This window comes from Falco punctatus (assembly GCF_963210335.1).
Source record: "Falco punctatus genome assembly, chromosome: 2".
NCBI lineage: Eukaryota > Metazoa > Chordata > Aves > Falconiformes > Falconidae > Falco > Falco punctatus.
Genome location: NC_137581.1, coordinates 5,291,865 through 5,314,315, shown reverse-complemented (window position 1 = coordinate 5,314,315; position 22,451 = coordinate 5,291,865). Strand labels below are relative to the sequence as shown.

The window sequence follows — 22,451 nt, the reverse complement described above, 5'->3', positions numbered from 1 at the left end:
TTGACCTCTGCACAAAGCTGTTTCTTGGCCAGCCTTCCTACCCTGCCACAGCAGCACCATGTTGTATTTGGATTCAGCAGTTGCAGGGGGACCGTGCAACTGCTGGCCTGCATTGCCCACTGTGCTTCACACATGGGGATAAAAGCTTATTCAGGGTGCATCCTTGATCTCAGCAAATATATCTGTCCAAAAGAGAAAGATTCTAAATGCATGCAATATGTGACCTTCAAGAATGGGACCAAGACGGACAACAGATCTTGAAGAATTCCCATCACTGCCATCCAAACCATTTCCTTTTGAAAGCCTGAAACATTGGAGCTCAGTCATCCAATTTTAACAGCTGCTCCAGGACCCTGCGAGCCTTACTGGTCTCACTTTTTCGCTGCTCTTCTGGTGTTAATCTCTGTACCACAGCAAGGCTTTAACCAAATCTTTCAGATTGCACATATGCATATTCCTAGCTAGAGGCAGGATTGGCCTAGAGAAATGAAATACATAAGCTCATGTTTACTTAGTCACAAATCTTTGTGCTCGATTTTGTTTTCATTACTTCAGAGTTCACTATTTTAATGTACAAATTGAGCACAGGTCCTTTCATCATTTCATTACCTTTAATTATAGCCATAATCATTTTAATATGGAGTCCTGTTATCAGATGCTCTTAACTAATTAATGCTGTAAATTACCTGGAAAATCTAGAGTGAAAGTTGCTATGCCATAAAAAATATTATTTATGTTTCTGGCTACAGTGTATACCAGATAGGTTATTTAAAACCATCATGTCCCAAACAGGGAGAATATCACTTTACTCCTCTGCTAGACACTGTACAATTACACAGAAGTTTTGGGGGTTTGTAACTGACTGTTTTACTGCCATGAATTTGAAGAAATGGAGAGTGTAAATTCTTGCTACCCAGTTTTTCTGTGAGGACAGGCCATCTCTTAGTTCAGAAGATCCCATCAGCATTGGGTCTGTGGGTTCGCTTCAGGGAGAAGTCTGGTGTGTTGTGTATGAATTTTCCAGTACATAACAGGCTGGATTGGGTAGCAGAGGGGTGCAGAGAAATCTGAGCATCCGCTTCCAAGCCCTCTGGTTTATATGGCTTCTAAGGTCTGGTTTTAAGGGCAGTTTGGCTGGGCTTGAGGAGTTTCGATTTGGCTGATGGGGGGAGGTCAGGGATGGTCTAGAAGGAAATTGATAGGTCAGAAGACAATGTGATCCTTCCATCAATGATCCTTTCTTCAAGGCTAACCTTTCTCTTCCTTTCTCTTGCTCTTCTTCTCTAGCTTCATTTGTAATTTTTCAGTGTGATGGGTTTTTTTCTGGCTGCAGTTGCGTGTTCCTCGCTGACTGTATCCACAAACCCGGCTCATTTGTTTTTCTCCAGTGAGGCATCAAATGCTCATGAATCTCAATGCATCCCCAGCTTCTAAAACTTTCCTCAGGAGCCATATACTGCCCACACAGTGCACAAAACTGCTGCTGACATCAAGAGTTACCTTGCAGATCAAGGCGAGTATTGACAATACAGGAGTTCTGCTGCAGATCAAGGGCAGCGTATCTCTGTGGGGGTTTCTGCACATTTCTTTCCAAATAGCTACACTGACAGGGAGGTAGGTTGCTAGATCCGTAATGGCAAACACAGAACTGACCCTGTCATGGTTTGATCACTGGAACTTAAGAATAAAGAAAGTCCTGCCTGATTTCCACTATTAAAAGTTCCCCTCAAGTATTAAAGGGGTTTTGTTGTTATTTTTTTTGGTTTTTTTTTTTTGAGAAGATGAGTTGTAGAATTCCAACCTTCCTAAAGTCTTCCAGAGTTTGGCAGTTGGTCTTCAGTGGAGTCAGGGCTTCGCCCGTCATGCAGCAGCCATTGTGTTCTTTGGCAGGCATGATGGCCTTCCAGTGATGAGTTATATGATTCTTTCCTGTAATTTGGATATTCAATCTGGTAAATATTTGATGTGATTTAGGAACCTTTAGGATAAAAGTAAGTAATCCAATGTTCTATGCATAAACACAACCCGTGAAATTTAAGCCTTATAGCTAAAAATACCCAGTCGTTATTCATTTAAATCATGTTATTAAGTAATTGTACTTCTACTTGAGAAATGTATTTTTTGAAAGAAGTTCCCTCACAGTAGACTGACTAACATGTGTTATGTTAGCATTCCTAAAACGCTCCAGCCAGTTATTTATCCCACTGTTTAATTTACAGCCTGGGTTTATGATGGGTCTGTTCCAGACCGTACATCATTCAGCTTGGGGGTAGGTGAGGCTCTGGGACTATAAAGGGAACAAAAAAAAACCAAACCCAAATAAACAACACCTTTATCACACGTAGTTCTTGAGTTACCAATAATAAAATATAACTTTATGGTCATCTCTTTAATTAAACCAAAAAATTTTATCATCCTCATGGAGTTGTGCCAGTTGGTGGCTGTGGCAGATAGTGAACTAGTTTTAACAAGATTGTTCCTAAAAATACAAGGTGGTATTTTAATATGACTTCATACTGAACCTTATTTGTTCTGTTTTTAAAAAGAGTTAGAAGTGGTATAGATTTTATAGCAAATGCTTCCAGTATGAAGCCAGTATAAATCAGTTTGATCAGTGAATAGCTACCAATATTTGAAACAGAAGTTTCATATATAGTTGAAATGTATGTTGTTAGAATACTTGAAGGTCATATAAAATCCCGTTTACATCAACCAGTTATTCTAGCTCTTTGACAATGCACATATGAAATTATTGTTTATTGTTTTGATCACACTGAAGCCCTCAATAATATATAGGTGTGTGCATGTGTGCACCGTCTTCATAAATTGCTGAACTTCATTTCTAAATCATGCCATGCTCACATTTTGTTGAACAATATTATAAGAAAATTACGACTTTATTTTGACATTTTTCCTAGGAAGCTCTCCTAAACTGCTTCAGAGAATGTCAAGAGCACTTACAGAAAGTAATGAAAAGAACCTTAGAAAATTCATCTTTCATGATAATCTGAGCTTTAAAGTCACACACTTCATGCTGAAGTGTTACCTGAGTGCATTGTCACTCTCCTGAATGTCCACATGCTAAGGGAATCTTCAGCTAACATTGGACTTCAGTTAGTGCTAGGACTATCTGTTTTCAAAGTACATTATTAAACAATCTAAGCACCTGGCTTCAGGGGTCTGCACTAATATTGGTAATTCCAGGCTTCATCTTACAATTTTTGTGGTGAAGTTTTCAAGGTCGCAGATGTCACTGAGCAGCACAGTGCCAAGGGCGTAAAAGGGAGATGGTGTCTAACTTCCGTTTGTGCACCTGAAAATCTCCCTGTTGCATACTTAGAGGTATCAGTAATCCAGTGGCATTTTCACACATGAGCAGTTTGTAGACTTGTGTCTACAATGTATGACTTGCAGAAATAGGTATGCCTCTTTCGAACTTTTTTCTGTCCTGTGCACTTGACAGTAACTGCTGTATATCACCTGCTATAGTGGTTTTTCTCAGTTTCTTCTGTACTGAAAAAAACCCACCACCACAATAAGCATTAGGATAGTGAAGAATAATTCTGATACAATTTTTTGCAGAAAGGCTAAGGCAGTCTTTTTGTTCTACAAGAATCCTTTTTATTTATTCACTTTAAATTAGCCCATTTTCTGAGATGAAAGTTAATGGGCAGCAAGCATCACTTTAATGTGTGATACCAGTAAAGGCAATACCTCCTCGTAGGCGAACAAAAAAGTTAAGATCGGGAGTTAAGGAAAGATCAAAACCTTTCAACTGTAACATGTCTTTTCTGTCTCTGTAGCACTGTATACAATTGTACATCTCTGTCTATCTCTAACAAGGCAGAGAGATACACAAAGGTACATTCAGAATAATAGGGTAAAAAATTGACATCAGAACATGCAGAAAAGGCTTCAAGATCTATTAATATTTAGGTCTATGTGTATTTATAGTTTTGATGATCTTTGTTACATGCTAGAGATTTATATCATAAAATGGTAGAAGCAAAATAAAAAGAATGTGATAAATGAGACTAATCATAAAAAAGACTCATCATAAATATTTCCTCTCAAAAGTGTGTTACCAGAGGGACTGTATTAATCAGTACTGAGATATTTAAGGGTGGAGACATCATGAACAGACAGACAAACATACACACTGGATAAACTACATTGCCCTTCCGTCATGGTACTTTAGTGAACAAAGTGCAGCATTGCTGAAGGTGTCTTGACAGATTCATAGTTTTGATTTTCTTTTAGTGGCCTCTTCAAGTGTTAATAAAAATATAAAAGTTTTATGTCTGTTTCAGAATTATTTGGAGTGCAGCCTTCTGCCATCGTGCTTCCGAGAATGTCAAATAGAACCTGAAGGGAAAGGTCATGGAGCCCAGCTCTCACAAATCAGATTCCTGTGCCAAAGGGAATAAGGTTTTCCACCTGTGCAGAGAGATTTTACACTTAACTGCACCCATGGTTTTCACCAAAGGAAATCAAAGGCTTTTGTATACACAGTGGATGGGGCAGGGGATGTAGGTATTAATCACAGTGACAGACGTCACATCCGTCACAGCTGTCAGATAGAATCGTCACCAGTTTGCATTGCACTTTGGAGGTATTTAACACAAATGGTTTTGTTAAAACTTTAAAGGCAGAAAAAAAAATAAAATTAAAAGGAGGTAAAAGGAGGATGGGGGTAAGGAGGGGTTAACAAAGGAAAATCTGTTTAACTAGTTCTGTACTGTGCAGGGCCTCTGTTTGGTGGCACCTGGGTGGCAGCATGTGCAGAAGTTAATCTAAAGTAATGAAAAAAAATCTCCATTTGCCGGCAAAGACTTGAATTAGTTTATTTCAGTTGCTGCCAACCTTTTTTTTTTTCTCTAGAGTAAATAATTAAAATCATTAGTGCTCATTGGCATTGTGCTACACCACATCATGTCACATTCCATAAGCCCTTTGCTGTGAAATAACGGAATTTTGCATTTCCAGAGACTGATTCATTCACAAGCCTGGGACATGTACAAATGAAAAAGTAAGGGACAAAACCCTCCCTCTGATGTCTGTGCTGTGCAGCTGCCTGGTGGCTCTGGGAATTGTATGCCCCTCGGAGGTCAGAATCCAGACCTAAAGCTTGCAAGTTAACACTGAATACAGTAAATTTTGAAAATGTCTTTGCAACGTATCAATCTTTCACCCAGACCGCTAAGGGTGCAGACCTGATCCTGTCACACAGTCAAACTGCATGGAAGTTGTATTGCTTCATATTTACAAAAGGATGGTCTCTGGATTGTCACAACATTGTAAAAATTATATAAAACAGACTATTTCCTCGGCTACTATAAATAGTCAGCTTTGCTGATGGAGCTGGGGATCTGTCAGTTCTGTTTGTTTGTTTACAGCTAAGTCACAATGGCACTGCAGTTTAGATAAGATTTTTGAAGGACGTAAGCAAAATAGAGACTGTTTGTTCATTTTATTTTTAGGGAAAAACAGGCAAAGATCAGGTCTATATTTCAAAGCTTTACCGATATAGGTATATATAAAAAAACCCCAACAATATTTGACAGAGCTGTGCTGGCAAAATCCTGAGTTTATTTGCTATTACAGCAGCCAAAGGCACCTTTTGTGGATGTACTTTAGTTTGGAGAACTGCTTTACACAAACAATTCCGAAATTTGCCAATGTAACTGTACCAGCTAATCATGTCTGGTTTGGACAAGGCTGAACTGTGTGGTTTTCTGTTTGTTCATGTATTTGTCTCCATATGTAACTGTATTAAAAAAAAACACACAACAGACACGGGAGACACCATATGCAGGGAAACCAGTTAAACTCCCTTTATACAAAAGAGTTCCTCTGTGCCTCAAGTCAATGAACTGCAGACATCAGAGAAATGTGCCACATCTCTTTCAAGAAGGATAACCTTAGGTGTAAGAATAGTTGTGTTTCTTCAATTCACAGGGTGGGGAGGGGGAACAAGTCTGAGAGTTATTTCCATTTCTCCAGGCCTTTTATGCATGAGCGATGGAAGGCAGCTGCTTGGGCTGAGCCTGTGCAAGTTGGACACTCCTCAAAGGAGACTTGGTGGGGGGTAATCCTCCAAGTGGCACAGGCATTGCGCAAACCACAGCTACTGAGATATCCTGACCGACTGCAAACGATTTATATATAGCATTGCAATATATAAACCATGGGGAACTGAATACACCTTTTAACACTCCCCAAAAGGCACACATTTTCAGAACTACTGGCTTCCTACATCTCTTAGAAAAAAGAGAGCTGCAGGCTCCCAGTTCTTCAGGAGGTAGGTTGCAGTTTTACGCATACATGCATAGAAACTTTTGATGAGTGTGATTTGTAGCAACTCAAAATCACAGCATGGATGTGCCATCCTTCACTCAAGTCAATGGATTTTCTTGCCTCACGTGAAGGTGCTCTCTCCCCTTAAGATGCAGTGGAGGTGGGTAATCCTCAGTCACTTAACTGGAAGGGAATTCATGGAAGCCATCAGTGCTAGTAAAATGGCACAGCAGAGTGATCTGAGTATCCTTCTGAAAATTAAGAGACTTGTAGTTATGAGTTTCCAGACCTGAGGAGCTGAGGGCACAATATGGGTGACTGCAGCATCTCACCAGAGTAGCGAGAGTCATGGTCAGTTTTTATGTTTGAGGCGGAAGGATCTATAATGATGCATTGTTATGTATAGAAATATATGTTTATTTTTTTGTATATATGCCTAGACCAGAAAGGCCAGCAGTTCACCACCTTGAGCCTTCAAAGGGTACCATTGCCTGCAGTGAATGGTATCAGGGTGGTTAAAAGTGTTCCTTTTCAGTAAGTCAAGCAGAAAATCCAGGGCTGCAAGAAAATTTTCTTACTTCAACACTGTAAAGTCTACTTTCCCATGTTTCCAGTAGCTATTTAAGAACTTAAAAATGTTATTTAAATTTATTTAACTCATTTTCACTCTGCCAGATTTTCTGGTTTGTTTTTTTTTTTCACTTTCATCTGTTTAAGGCAGTGACTCTTCATAAAGTGTCAAGAGTCTAAATAGTAATACTCTGTCTTGATTTTATTAGTCCGTGATTCCTTTTTACTAAGTTAAATAGTGAACACCATGGGTTAAAAGTCTGCATATCATCCTTTGACAGTGACCTGGACCTTTTTAAAAGCATTACTTGTAGGGTGTTCGATTCAATCAGATGCATACTGATGAAAAAACAACCACCCAGAGCTCTCGTTGACTATGTACAGCCAAAGTTTGACAGCCTAGCATCAAACAAAAAATTGATTTCAAACCCAAAAGTCAATATTTTGCTTTTGCAAAGGCACTTTGGCACTTGAGAGGAAAGTTTGCATGTAATGTACACATTTGATGAGAAAAATACAGGGGAGATGGCTGTTTTGGACTTGATTTGGTGTGCCTATTGTTTTCTATAAACAGTAAAGCCTATTAAGTGTTGTCTGTGCAGCTAGAGAGGAGCTTCAACTGGTTTTACATGCAAATATGTACCATCCAGGTGGGCCTGATTTTTTGTGTAATTCATCTAACAAATGAAGCTACTTAAGCATAGGTATAGCCTGGAAATGTTTCAGTTTTGAGTCCTTATATTTTATAAAGCCTAGACTTGTCCGTCAGTGACAAGGTACGATTTTATCTGCTGTGTGGTTTCTAGGTCCTCCATTTCCACTTGCTAGAGGTTGCAGTCTGTTTGCAAGATGAAGAATGATTGCATTTTTTAGACATTGTATGCTGCTGGAGGTCAAGTTTAGATTTTGATACTTAGAGAGTCTTTTTTTCACTGGTCCTGGTATATGTAGCTTTACCAGCAGTGTATAAAATAGCTGTGGATGGGTAGTGGCTGAAGGCGTTCACAGGTAGGTAGTGTTGTCATGAAAATTCACTACAGTTCTTATGTTCTGCAACTTTGTAGGTATCCACTTATTGTTGCACTGGTTATTGCAAATGCAGTGTCCAAGTTGCACATTGAGAGGAACGTTCGGAAGTATTTACATCTGTATAGCCATTTGCTTCTATTAAATGGTTTCCAATGCTTGTAGGATTTTTCTGAACAAAAGACTGCACCAAATTTATAATACAGGTGTGCATAGGAAGGTTTTTCTTAGGCTTGAATCATCCATAAAACATAGTCGGTTGTATGTCTGTGCAGATAACATTATAAAGTACAAGTGAAATACAAGGCTGTGAAGACTGGGATTCAAAGAGCTCAGCTTTGAGAGGACTCTGAACCAGAATACTCTCTAGAACCAGAATGTACACACCGTTGATTCTAAAGCATGGTGAAGACTATGCTTTTCCCTGGTGAGAGTCCTTTGGTAAAACAGAGCTCCCTATTCTGTTGTTACTTTTTTTTTTTTTTTTAAAAAAAAAAAAAAAAAAAGAAAGGAAAAGAAAAGAAAAGAAAAGAAAAAAAACCCATCAAGGTAGCTTTCCCATTGTTCTTTTGTTACTTAATGAAGATTATTCATCAGTTCTGTTTCCTTTTATTATTCAGTGTTGTTTGGCTTAGCATTTTGAAAACCAGCAGCCCAAGATGTTGCTACAGAAAAGGATGTATTTCACAGCATGGTGCAAACATTGCTCTTGATAGTAGGAGAAGCTAGGCTTAAGTTCAGTGGATGTGCTTCTTAAGGAGAGATTCAGTCACTCAAATCGTACCACTAATTCCAGTTTCTAAGTGTTAGTGGGGGAATATGGGCATCTCTACACAGATAAATCATCTGAATACAGTGACCTGGTTCACTGCATCTCTGTCACCATTCTGTGGGCTTCCTCATTAGACTGCCTGACTGTCTCATGTAGACAAAGCCTGTTGTAGGACATTCCTTGAAAGGGGAAATTCCCCTCTAGATTGCAGAATATCAGTAACAGCCCTGAGACAGACCTGCTTGGTAGGACAGAGGTGCCACCTTTGCATATTGCTTCAGCTCAGTCCAGGTGTTGCATATTCAGCTGGATTCTATGCAGATAAGAGGAAAGCTTGGTCTGCAGCTGATCCTGGCTGTCACCAGAAGCCACCAAGGTACCCTCTGTGCAGACAGTATCTCCCACTCTGATTTACCTCCTGATATTTTTTCATTATCTGGCAACTTGGGAGTTAAATATTCTGCTTGCTTTTCATTGTGTAAATGCTGTCCTTGGCTTGCCATGTGTCTGATAGGGTACCTGCTTCCGGCAAGCTGTCTCACTTTAAAAGCAAACTCTCTGTGGCCGCTACAAGGGTGCTGGGGAAGACCCAGTTCAGTCTTTTGTAGTCCACCTGACCTTAGGTGGCTCATCAGATTAATGAGTGAAAGCACCCCAGCTTCCATACCCAGGGGCACCCAAAGGGACAAGGAGCCTATGAAGGTAATTTCAGTTGGCTGGTTTTGTGAGTGCTGTGACTGTACATCTGCAGCAGGCTGAAAGATGGTCCTGGAGCTGAAGCAAGGCTCTTAGCTGCTCTGTCAGTTGAATGCAGAGGTCATTATTTTAAAAAAGATTGTTTCCTCTGCAACAGGGGGGTGGATTTTTCTGTGTGTGGGTACAAGCACGATTGCCCAAAGTCACACTACCAACATAGTCATCACGACTACTGTGGAGTTTAAGTTCAAGGGAGCAATAAGTGATTCATTCCACCTGGCACTATATACAGTGAGTAAAGAGAAGTATTTCCTGTACCTAACCCAGACACCAGTCAGGCATCAGGCCGTCTGAATATGAGCAGACATACATATGACAAATGTGTGGAGGAACAGGAGAAGCTGGGAAAAAAATGAGAACATATTTTTCACTCTGAGGTTAGCACATTTGCCCTAAATACAATCCCAAAACCTAATGAATCAGAAAGTGTAACTGTTACATAGACTAAATTCAAAACAGTGCTACTCATTAAAGATTAAGGGAAAGGAAAGGAACATGGGGTTCAGACCTTTTATTCAAATTTTGTCATATTGGCTCCTCATTGGTAATCTTTTTATGATTCACAATTATTCAGTTCTTCATTCACAGGATTCTGTCAAGACTCTCTAATATGTGCCAAGTACAAGCTTCATTAACTGAGTTATCTTTCAGCTCTTTTTTTTCTGTGGTTACCAAGCCAATCTTAGTCAATGACTTTTTAATGTTTAAAAAAACCTAAAAACAAAAACCCAAAACCCCTACAAAGCAACACAAAGACAACTTGATTTCTATTGGTGTTTTTTGCAATCAGATTTCTAGTGTTTCATTACATTTGAATACTGACATATTTCATATTTGACACACTTTGGTGACCCTTTAGAGAAAATGAGGCTTACAGGGGTGTTCATTAAGTTCTGAGCTATTTAGACTTCCACAGTGCCAGCCTATCTGCTAGAAAGGTTGAACTTATCTCTGGTGCTCTATTTCATTGGCACCTGATGTCTAAGACTGGGAGGGCTCTTTTGCTGTCTCTTCAAGGCAAAAATCATAGAATCACAGAATGGTTTGGGTTGGAAGGGACCTTCAAGACCACCCACTCCCACTCCCTGCCAGGGGCAGGGCCCCCTCCCCCCAGCCCAGGCTGCTCCCAGGCCCGTCCAGCCTGGCCTTGAGCCCTGCCAGGGATGGGGCACCCACAGCTGCTCTGGGCAGCCTGGGCCAGCGCCTCGCCGCCCTCACGGGGAAGGGTTTCTTCTCAATATATAATCTAAACTCACCCTCTTTCAGTTTAAAGCCAATACACCTTGTCCTATCACTACCTGCCCTTGCCCAAAGCCCCTCTCCAGCATCCTTGTCGGCCCCTTTAGGCACTGGGAGCAGCTCTGAGGTCTCCCCGGAACCTTCTCTTTCCCAGGCTGAAAAATCCCAACTCAGCCTGTCTCCATAGAAGACGTGCTCCAGCTGTCTAATCATCTTTATGGCTTTCATCTGGACTCGCTCCAACATGTCCATGTCCTTCTTGAGTTGGGGCCCCTGGGCTGGACACAGCACTGCAGGTGGGGTCTCATGAGAATGAGGTAGAGGGGGAGAATCACCTCCCTTGACCTGCTGTCCACGCTTCTTTTGATGCAGACAAGGATACTGTTGGCTTTCTTGGCTGCCAGTGCACATTGCTTGGTTATTTTGAGCTTCTCATCAACCAGCACCCCAAGATCTCCTCAAGGCTTTTTTCAATCCATTGAGCCATTGACCACAACTCTTTGACTGCAACCATGCAGCCAAATCCTTATCCACCAAGTGGTCACTCCATAAACAGTGTTGCTTGGTTCTGGAAATTATTAGAAATTTAAAGGGGGGTTGGGGGGGTGGGGGGTGTTTTACAAGGTGTTTCTTTTATTCCTCAGTACTTTTTTAGTTTAGCTGGTCCTGAATAGCTTATGTTAGGCTTTTCATTCCAACTAGTAGAAAGGGAATAATAAACTCCTTGTCTTTTTGGAAACCAGAGGAAAACTGTGAGAAGACAAAAGCTGAAAATGATCTCTTTTTGAGTAAGCCAAGGTAACGTACAATTAATCACAGTTAGCCATGTTATAGTTTGTTAAGAATGGTCTTGAGGAACCTAGTACAATTTGTGTAGAGGCTCCTCTATAAAGCCTTCTGAATTCCTGTGGTGCTGTTGTCCCAGTACAGGCTTGCTGCTACATGTAGAAAGCTGTTATCTGACTTCCCCTGCCTAGGTGGTGAGATCTACAAGAATTCAGTGCTGCCTAAGCAGCTATAAAAATACAGTGTTTATATATAATGTATAGCGGGATAATCAGAGCATCTTACCACTGTATAAGAATCATGTACATACATGATGTAAGAGAGCCACTGCAGCCAGCATTACGGTTCTCCTTCCTGGGGGGAAATATAACTGCACAGTTTATATTACTCAAACATTGTGGAACAAGTTGAAAAGAGCGTGTTCAAATAAAGGGACAGTTGTGATTTTAGGAAATCAAGAAAGAATTAACTTTGTGAGCTTCTCTTATCCTTTGCAAATCCCATAGGATCTTTGGTAACCGCAGAGGGTAAGAACCTCAATACTTTTGTCACGTCAAAAAAATCCTGCACAGCTGCAGTAATTTTCAGTAGTAAGATTTCATAACTTGTGCTTTCATCTACACCTTTTTTCTAATGTTCCTTAACTTGAGAAGGAAAAAAAAAAAAAAAAAAAGGAATCATAAAGCAAGGGAAATAGTTGCTAATCCTAGTCAAGGTATATTAAATTCAGTAATGCTCAGACATGACGTAAGTTTTCAGAATTTGTATATGAATGAAAATAAAAATATTCTGCAAGGAAAAGCTACCTAAATGTCAGAAAAAAAGAAATACAAGCGATGAAATCCTGTGAAACCAGAATAAGATGGATGTGCTGTCTTTACTTAGCAAAGAAATCACAGAGAGTATGCAAATCGAGAATGAAAATGACACATTTTTACTTGATTCGAAAGCATTATCCATAATAGCATGTGCAATGTGTCTGCAATAATAGGGTGTAAATTGGAGTTTACATAATAGATCTTTGGAAACAGGCTCTGACTCACAGTCTGAAGATAGTGTCTCCAGTAGGGAAAGTCAACTCATAGCAGGAGAACTTCACAAAGTGCCTGTTGTATAGTCCAGGGTTCACCCATTTGCCCCCCTTTCTTGTTTGCACAGAGTATTCATCTCAGGCATCCATTGGAATGAAAACTGTGGTATCTGGTCTTGGAAACCTTTGGTATGTTGCTCCTGATTAGACAAGTCATTTTCTCTGGGATGAAATACGTTCTTGTGAACGGTGGTAGACTGACAGCCCTAAAAGCTGGAAATCCTCTATTTGCATCCATCTCTCTCAGCCTGGATTTAATAAACTGTCCCTGTCCTCCTTTGACGACCAGCAGACACGTTTGCAAGACAGCAGGTTTTGGTGTGTTCTGTGCCTATCCTCCTGTCTTTTTGCTGCCTCTCAGCAAAGGGGGCCAGGCTGAGCAGTCACGGCTGCTGTCTGTTTCATGGGAAAAGGAGTACTAATATAACTAAGCCAGCAGTAAGATTCTTCCACTGTTGTTTTTATTATCTCCATGGTCAGGGCTTCAGTTAAATGACAGTCCCCAGTAATATCCAGACCAAGGACGGCTGGACACCTTGCTTCACGTGGTGTTGCAGAGCTGAGGTCAGACATGATTTAGTTCTGATATTTCTTGTCTGTACAGTCCCTGGTCATTGCTCCATCCTTCCCTTTATTTTGCTGGTTGATGTACAGAATTTGCCAGGGCTAGCTAGTGTTAGGTCAGAGTCCAGTTTGGCATTATTAATTTTGGATGAGCTTTGCTAAGTCAGACTTCTGAATACTCCATTAGATTACTGGGAAGAATCTATTTGTCTAAATGTAATGACCAGTATAGACCTCCTTTTGTGGAGTGTGGCATTCTCTGTTGTACTGATATACAATAGAGCACTTTTGTATATGAATGCTATTTATATTTGTACTATGTATATAAAGTATATATTATATACTTTTTATATATAGATAGATAGATAGATATATAGATATAGAGATATATACACTATTTCTCTGACCTTTCTCGGAGTATAGGGTAAAATGGATTGGGACCCTAAAAGCACTCAGTTCTCTCCATGGAATATATACCCCTAGTCCCACATCTAACCTAACAGAGCCAGAGGTAAATACACATTCAAACAAAATAATGGCCCCTTTGTAATTAACACCTTCTATTTTTTTGCTAGACCAACTCAACCACTCTAAGTTTTCTATATGCTCAGCCATAGTTAATGGTAAGGTAGTGTGAGTCAATACAGGGTGAAGAGAGAAGGGATGGGATGTCTCTCATACCTCTTAATGTTCTATCTTGCATGTCTAAATATCCAAGGGGCTACAGAGATATTGTAAATGCTTTATCTGTTCCTCTACTGAATCTAAGTTCTAATCTAGATTTCAAAAGTGTCATTAAATGTCATGGTAGTTTTGATACCATTCACTGTAATTTAGGACTATGTATAGTTCATTCAGTTCTGAGCTCTCTAATTAGACAGTAAATGAGTGTTAGTTTTTCATGATACATAAGTCTGTCTGGTAAGTATTAAATTGATGGGATGTACATGTTTTTCAGATAATGTATTGGATAAGTGTTGTGCATTTGTGACTTTCAAGCATAAACCTACTAAAATCACAGAGGAATAAGATTCCTGTATCCCATATGCAGTATGCTGAACTGTCAGTCTTCCTCCAGTTCCATCAAATATTTTAGTTTTTCTTTGTTTGCAGAAAACATGTGAAAAAAATCTTTGATGATTAGTTTAAAAAACCCACAAAACACAAATACGAGTATAATCAGTACTAGCTTGACCTTTCTAAAGTGTTTGCCTTCCACAGTCTACCTCCCTCAGACTGTTGGCTAACAAATACTTTGAGTTTTACTCAAAGTAGCCATATCACTGATCTTTACATCTTTCTTCACCATATGTTGTTTCATTTTCCTGACACTTCAGTTTTTATGCCGCTTGCATTTTTTACTCAGTTTGAGTACATCTCTAAGTACAAACTGTTGGATTTTGTTAAATTGTGTAACTGACACAGTTTTATGGCTTTCCCTAAACTCAGTCTATGATTAAATATATTCTCAGCCTTCTTGTTGACTTAACTATTTAAAGTTCTAGGGCAAAACAGAACAAACTTCACTGGGAGCTGTATATCCATCATAAAATTACTCTAAAATGTTATCTATCCAGGCTGGTTATATTTTTCATGCTTTATCATAACTTGGTGTGAGCTTTCACAACTTCTGTGCATGAAACCAAACTACTTTTCTAGCCGTCTGGGAGGGGATCAATGCATATGTCATTAGAGCATATGGAACCAAGGCTATCTTACCCTTTTGTGTTTGATTTGGGATATGTGGCATGCCAGCCTTCAAACCTCTAAAAGGTTTGAAAACCTTCAAACTTCTAAAAGAAGTGCCTGCACATAAATGAGCACAGTATGGAATAATTCAAATCATGAACCTTAAAAATATTTTACTTGTGTTTTAGATCATCCTCCAAATCTTCAAAATCATTCAAGACTTAGAACTCCACCACCTCCAATATCACATGCTCACACCCCAAATCAACATCACGCGGCCTCCATCAATTCCCTAAACAGAGGGAACTTCACTCCACGTAGCAACCCCAGCCCAGCTCCTACAGATCACTCTCTCTCTGGAGAACAACCAGCCAGTACTCAAGAGCCAGCCCATGCCCAGGACAACTGGTTACTTAACAGTAACATCCCACTGGAGACTAGGTAGGTCATTTTCTTTAATACTTTACAATGTTGTGACTGTGTGTGCTAAGGATGTTATGGAAAATAGAGACATCTATACAGCTAGCCATTCAGTTTGTGAACTAGTGTTTGGCTTACATATTTTGAGTTGTACTTATTATTCTTTGTGTCTTTTTATTTGGACTAGGAGAAAAGGAAATTGCTCTTCTTTCATAAACTAAGAATATTGTCTTTAACAGCTACTCATAAGATTATTTTCCTCATTTGAAGTTGGAATCAGGATCATAGATTAAAATGTTCTTGGTTTTCTTTTTTTTATATTTTCCTTTAATGTCTTTTCTTCCTATGTGGTAGGATAAATCAATATCCTATTTAAGAAACTGCAATCCATCAATATATTGAAAAGATTTAGCCTTCTAGTTGTGCCTCGTCAAGCAGATACTTCTGTAGTACATCATTCAGGAAAGGTTGATCTTGTTTTACCTAATGAGGTCAGCTGCTGCATTTTACTGTCCTACAACATTGCTCTAGCAAGCATGAAATGTTGGATAGCATGGCATCAGTCAGTTAATAGTGTTTCCATTTAGCTCTTAAATTCTTTCCTACCTATGCAACACATGAAGGGTGTGACAAGAGTGCACTGAGTTGTTCTAGTTCATAGATTTCTTTAGGTTCTGAGTAGGTTCTCAAAAAGGGAGCTGTCATACTCCCTCAGCCTCAGGCTCCCATTTGATGGTGACTGCATCTACTTCTTGCTGTCCCACTTGAAGCTCAGTTTTGGCATTCTCCAGAGATTTTGCTTCACCGTTTCCTTTGCTACTGAGAAACCACTGGAGATGCTGGATTTATTAGCCCCCACACATGGTATCTTTTTCAGTCTACAGTGAAGTCTTCCAGGCCTAACATGGTGCACTTACTTAGCTGCCTTTTTTGCCTTGTTTCTCTTACGTTCTCAAGCCAACAAGAAAAATTTTAGACAGTTAAAAAAGATATACTAACTGAAAACAGAGCCAGGGGCCAAATTTGTCACAGCACAACTTGTGGGAATCTCATCAGTGGTAGCTTTGTCTGTATCCTGGGATAAAATGTACCCAGTTTTTCCAGCTTCTGCTAAGAAAATGTTTTTTAAAAATGAGCGCATTTGTTGATCTTGAGAAGAAGATATGTGTGCTGGCCCTCTGAAACTTCCAAAACAGACCTCAATATTACATTTTATGGCATTTAAGGATAATTAATTTCTCTGTGACTGCTTGATTAAAAAGACCCAACTAAGAAGCTAGATCCAAAAGATTAAGACAAAATTGTAAGCAAGTGCTGCAAGTGTGATTTGGCAACAGTTTCAGTAATTATATTGTGTTACTAATTCTTGAGCATATATACCCAAGCATTGGGTATAGTATTTAAGTAATACTTAAATAACACATTTTATGTGTTATTTAAAAAAAAACCCAAACAACAAAACAACCCATTAAAAAAATATTTAGGCCACTCTCCTGAAGTCCTTTAGTGAATAATCCTCTACAGTTCTGAAGGAAGCCCTGTGCCTTTTTCTAAACCAAGTTATGAATTCTTCAGAAAAGAGATAATATACTGGTTTAATAGTGCCAAGACATCCTCACATCTGACTGGAGTCTCTCAGAACCCACCTTGCAATTGAGAAGGACCGTCCTTGCTGCTGGATCAGTGGAGGAATGTCAGAGATAAAAGTTCTTAGCTGAAAACATCCTGCCCCCCATTTGTCCAGTTCTGGTGGCAATCAGGGAGGGAAATGAAGAGACAACCCTGCCACAGCTTAATAAATGCAGGAGTTCACAGACAGAACAATTATTTGGCTAGTCCTGCAATGTTCCTGTTAAACTGCAAATGAGTACATCCTTACTGTCCTCATTTCTTCTCCACAAAATCATTTTTCAAGATCTGAAGCAGACTGCTCTTTCTGCCTATCGCGTTTATCATATTATTGCTGTTAACCAGACTGGAAGCTGGCGGTCTACCTGCATGAAGAGATCTTTCTGCATCATTTGATGATTTCACTTGCATCACAAATCAGTCACATTTGTAATTGATCCTCAGTTTAACCATTTTATTAATTAGGTAAAAAATAGGTTGTTTCAAGACTGGTGTGGCTTTTGACACACTCATTGGAATGGCATAAATTTGCCAGTGTCCTTTCAGAGAATGAACATGTTGGACAAGAGTATGTAATTTTATGCCAAACAGCAAATAAGCACATTTACGGAGCACAACTGATAGACTTTTGTTCCTCCACTAAACAACATTAACAAAATAAAATGTGCTATAATGGTGTCATAATGCAAAGAGGCTGTGCTGCACAGTCAGTAAATCTGTGACAAATCTTCACTCTGATAGTCTGTTCTTCTGACATGGAGAGGCCTTCCATTTCCTTTGGTGGGAATGCTGTAGGTGTAAAAGACCAGGCTTGAGAGCTGTTTAGCAAACTTGCATGCCCAATTCCACCTCTCCGATGAAGTTGACCTTCCCCAGTGCAAAGATTTTTAGAACCAAAAAAAGACCTCCACCTAAGAGAATAAAATGCCCAACATGTAAAGGAATAAATCCTGGCCAAGGACATTAATCCAAGAATTAAGGCCTTTGAAGTACAGCAATAGGAGATTATAGTAATCTCATGTCAAAAATGGAATTGTATTTCCATTGAATATCTATTTTTTTTTAAATCCCATATTAGTCAACAGAGAGAGAAAACATGAAGAAAAAGCTATGTCTTTTAAACAGGGATTGTCACAGGCTGTGAAACATGCCTACAGTTACAGATTTTAAGCACCCCAGAGTTTAAAGAGGCTCGATTTTGACTTCCACGGACTCCAGGAAGTGTTCAGAACTGGGAATTTAGGGTGGCTTGTCACTGCCTGGAAATTGCCATACTGTAATGCAAAGGCAAGCAGAGATGTGTAGCACAGGTATAAGCATATCCTGTGTCTGAGAACTTTGTATGTTGCAAGAGGAAGAGCCCCTCCTCTTCTCTCCCTCCTTTTCATTAGTTTCCCTTTACTCCCTTTTCTCTGTTTCTCCTTTTTCCGCTTTCTTTTCCTGTCTGCTCCCTTTTTTGTTGCTTTAAAAGCAATATATTATCAAGGTTGTGATGAGAAGATCTTTGCTCAGCAGTCACTCCTGACAGGTAAGTCAGTTACCCCCATATTTATTCCTCACTCTTCCTTCTTCTGTGACCTCCTTTCTGTTCCCTTGCATTTGCCCTTGTGGGAGTAAATAAATGCCAACTAGATGGAGGTTTAGTTGACAAACCAACAGCTTTCAGGAGACATCCATTCCCAGAGAATTTCATGCGGTAATCATGTAGAGATTCTGCCACCACAACTCATAATGAGAAGGGAGACAGTTTTTTAATGAAACAGCTATTCACAGGTAACCTCTGAGGGAGCAGGCTCTGTCCAGCCTTCAGTGAGGAGGACAGTCATGCATTAGTCACCTCGGTGACCCAGCGACCTCTCTGTTACAAATGCATACATTATAAGATTATGTAACCCTCCCCTCTTCTGTTTTATTGACAATCCACAACTGAAATTCATGGAACCAATTTGACATGGATTTTAACTACTGATGAACTTTTATTGATTGGTGTGTTGCTAGATGCCTTGCCTCTTACCCATTAAATGCTCAGTGCATGCACATATGTTGCTTCTTTTTGCATTGAATTCAACATCCAGCCTTTCCTGCATTCCCAGGGAATGTGAGGAAGCCACAAACACTTGGGGATGGATTGATGTCTCAAGTGCTATGGCACACAGCTCATGCATGTCGGTTCACTTCACTCCAAAGCTATGAATAGGAGTCATTTACTTTCATTCAGATCAAGGGGTAGATCTGTTCTGTCAAAGCAGCCCAGAGGCCTCCAAAATCAGTGAGTTGAGCTGAAGAAGTGCTGGCATTAGCGGCAGGGAGAGGAAGAAGTAGAAATGAAGCTTAAGGTTGAGGACATTTTAGAAGAGACGGTATCAAGGTTTGCATAATGTGACATGGTTGGTTTCTCTTGGTAAGACATGTTACCTGGATCCAGTGTCTTTGACAGAGGACTTCTCGTTTGAGTTCACATCATGTCACTTATATCCTGTAAGCACTTAATCCTGCATAAGTGGTAAAGTGTCACAGTGCTGTTATGTTCCTTTTGCTACTTTTGCCCAAGGAATTTATTCGCATTCAGGCTTAGAATCAGTTTAGATGCTGAAAACAGACATGGGCAAAATCAGGACTGTTTATCGTTTTAAAAAAGATGGGAAGAATATTCTTTTGTCAGGCCTTGAGAAACAATCCTAAAGGTGAGAAAGACACAGTGTGTTCCCAGCTGTGCCTCTGACTTAATTCTTTATGTTCCTGCTATTCTCCTCAAAAAGTACAAAACAGTTTAGCATATATAGGTCAAAATGTGACTCATCAAACTGCATGCTGGGGAGGCCAGATATTGCAAAATGCCGCTATTGTGTGTGAAGTCAAAGCCAGGCTTTTTCACGTGCAGGCCCTATGTATCTTGCCTATTGCCTGTATTATCCAGGTTATAACCAATACTCTGGTATTGGAATTTGGGTTACAGCATAACCTTTCTACAGCTTCTGTCTGCTTGTCACTGGAGACTTATTTGGAATACTCACACTGAGCAAAACTTGCATTTCGAAACTTGTAAATAGCAAGTTGTTGCTCCACAAAGGAAAACAAATTAATCGAATCGGTAACTAAAAAGTTCACAAATGCAAAACTGAAACTTAAGCAAAGGAGTGGCAGATTTTCACTGGAGATCCATGAGGACATTAGATGGAAGTGTGCTACCAAGGTATTTGCCACAGTGGGATATAGATACTGCACTACGCCTTTTCAGAGTGACAATAACACAGATGCAGGAGTATAATGAGGTTACAGCTGTGCTGGACTGGGATCTAGTCTTCTGAATCAAGCCATTCAGAAGGTTTCATGTGTCAGTTGCAATAAATAACATGAAATGAAGAGAGACATCAACTTTTTTTTATACATGCCCATGGGCGTGTGTGCTTGTATGTGTGTATATGCATATATATAGTGTATATATAGAGAAGTGAGCATTCTTAAAAGCTATATATGTATATGTGTAGCATCTTATACATATAAATATATGGTCCATCATTCTAATTCCACGCATAACTGCACTATAACCATTGTGGTTTATAAGATCACACTTCATATATGCATGACTCACTGGCTTCATTCATGTTTCCATATGTATGTAGAAACATAGCAAAGCAGACATTCCTAGAGACATTGCAGGACAACCTCATTGAGATGGACATTCTCACCTCCTCCCGACATGACGGTGCTTACAATGATGGGTATGTGACACTTATGTGGTCTTCCTGTTTACTGTAGTCATTATGATCCTTGCATGAAAGCATTTGGTCATATTAGTGATGTCTAAGGGCAACACCATTGCTGGCCTCTTCCAGGATGGCTTTAAACAAATGAGGTTCTGGGACTTGGAGCGCTGTGTCCTGTACCTATTAATTCAGATTCATTAATATGCTAGTGCGCCACAGCATGCCATTTGCTTTTTTTCCCTTGTTGTTTTGAAAGTCATTTCATTAGTAAGAAGTACCTACAGCAATTTTGAGTCCCATATAAACGAAGATTAATTTAAGTTTCATAAAAACCTTAAACCGTTATTGTGCTGGCAGCCTTATACTTCATTGTTGAACTATTATTTTCCACATACCGTGTCTTAAAAGTGTCTGCTAGCAGTGTGTGTAAGCCAAGCCTTTGATTGTGATGTAACCACCTATTCTGGCATCTTTATTTAACTTTTGATCACTTAACTTTTAAGTTATAAGCAGCTTTTAACTTGACACTTAGTGCCAAAACCGTTGACCTTGTGTTGGCACTTTCTAACTTGGTAGCCATCATTAACTGAAGATCTAATTGGTGTACTTGAACACTGCAGGTACCTCTTTGCTCAGAACAGATACATCTGTGTCTAAGTAAATACTTTACAAAACACAGAATAGTATCTGCTCTTTGTGAAAATTACTGTTTCAATGTAGAGCATTAGTAGAAATAATGAATCTTTCTCTAATGCTCTGCAGTCATGCTTAGTCTAGTACCGATAAAACCATGGCTGTAATACTACAAATACCTGTTTGGGAGAATTATGTGTTACTTTATATTGTACATATCGGTGGCTTTTGTGCATGATGGTCTTTCTGCATGTGACATTTCCCCCTGTAACTGCACAAATGACTTCAAGGGGAAAATAGAGTCACATCTTCATCTGATGGCTTGACTGACTCCCATGGATCCATGCTGATTGCATTTATGCTGGCTGCAAATCTGGCCCCATAAACCATGGCAGAAGGTGCAGACTGCACTGGGGCTGTTTCTCAGTCCTCACAAGCTGCATTTTTCTTTTACATCAGCATGGTGATAGACAAGTCAGATCTGTTTCCCAAGTTTCATTCCCAAAATCTGAATGCCTTATACTTCATGATGTCCCACCGAAATTAGTTTTTTCATTTAGGATTCCCATGGAGAGAACTCCCATTGGGACATTTCATGTCAGGAACTCATGGACTGCAGTGGGTTCCTTGTGTGCTGACTTTCATGAGTCTCACACAAGGTCCTCATAGGCTGGCTCTCGGGCTGCGTTTGTAGTAATGGGCAAAATACGGTGCCTCCCAATGTGTCACTGGACAGGAAATGCTGTTGCCTTTGACAGTGATTCACACTTTTTAAAGGTAGGCATCAAACTAAGGTGCTCTGGACTGCTTCCTGGAAGCAGGTGCTTTTCCCCACTAGTGAGACACAGGACTTGATATTTGGGCTTTGATGCTTTTAGCCATGCCGTTGTTAAATTTGCAGGGTGGGGACAGTGTGAATATTCCCCTCTGTGACAATTTGGGTGCTATGGAATGGCTTAAGCTCTCTTTCCCCATCTCCATTCACCGATGCCATACAAAAAACGCTCTCATGCAGTGATCAATGAATTGGTAAACACCCTCCCCTCTTTAATCTGACCTACGCTCCTCTTCAGTCTCCGTAGGGCATTTCTGTGGGAGTATGAGCAGGCCCCCGGTGCTGCCTGTGCCACCAGTCTGTTGTAGCTGTGCTTGGGGTCTTCATCTCACTCTAACGTCAGCTCTTCCACAGAGGGGACTAATGCCCTTGAAGAGTTCTCTGTGGCATTGTTGGCACTGTGATTTTTTGTTTCGTTTTGTTTTCCTTTACTCTGTG

At 39.9% G+C, this 22,451-nt stretch overlaps 1 protein-coding gene across 10 annotated transcripts in view; it reads left to right on the top strand.

The window, feature by feature from the left end:
• Positions 1 to 22,451, top strand: part of TENM4 (teneurin transmembrane protein 4) — a 762,970-nt gene that overhangs the window by 533,485 nt on the left and 207,034 nt on the right. For all 10 annotated transcript variants that reach the window (XM_080374860.1, XM_080374862.1, XM_080374861.1 and 7 more), the window contains 2 exons: positions 14,978 to 15,230; positions 20,462 to 20,560. In XM_080374860.1, coding sequence (XP_080230986.1) covers positions 14,978 to 15,230; positions 20,462 to 20,560 — 352 coding nt within the window. The remainder of the gene's footprint in view (positions 1 to 14,977; positions 15,231 to 20,461; positions 20,561 to 22,451) is intronic.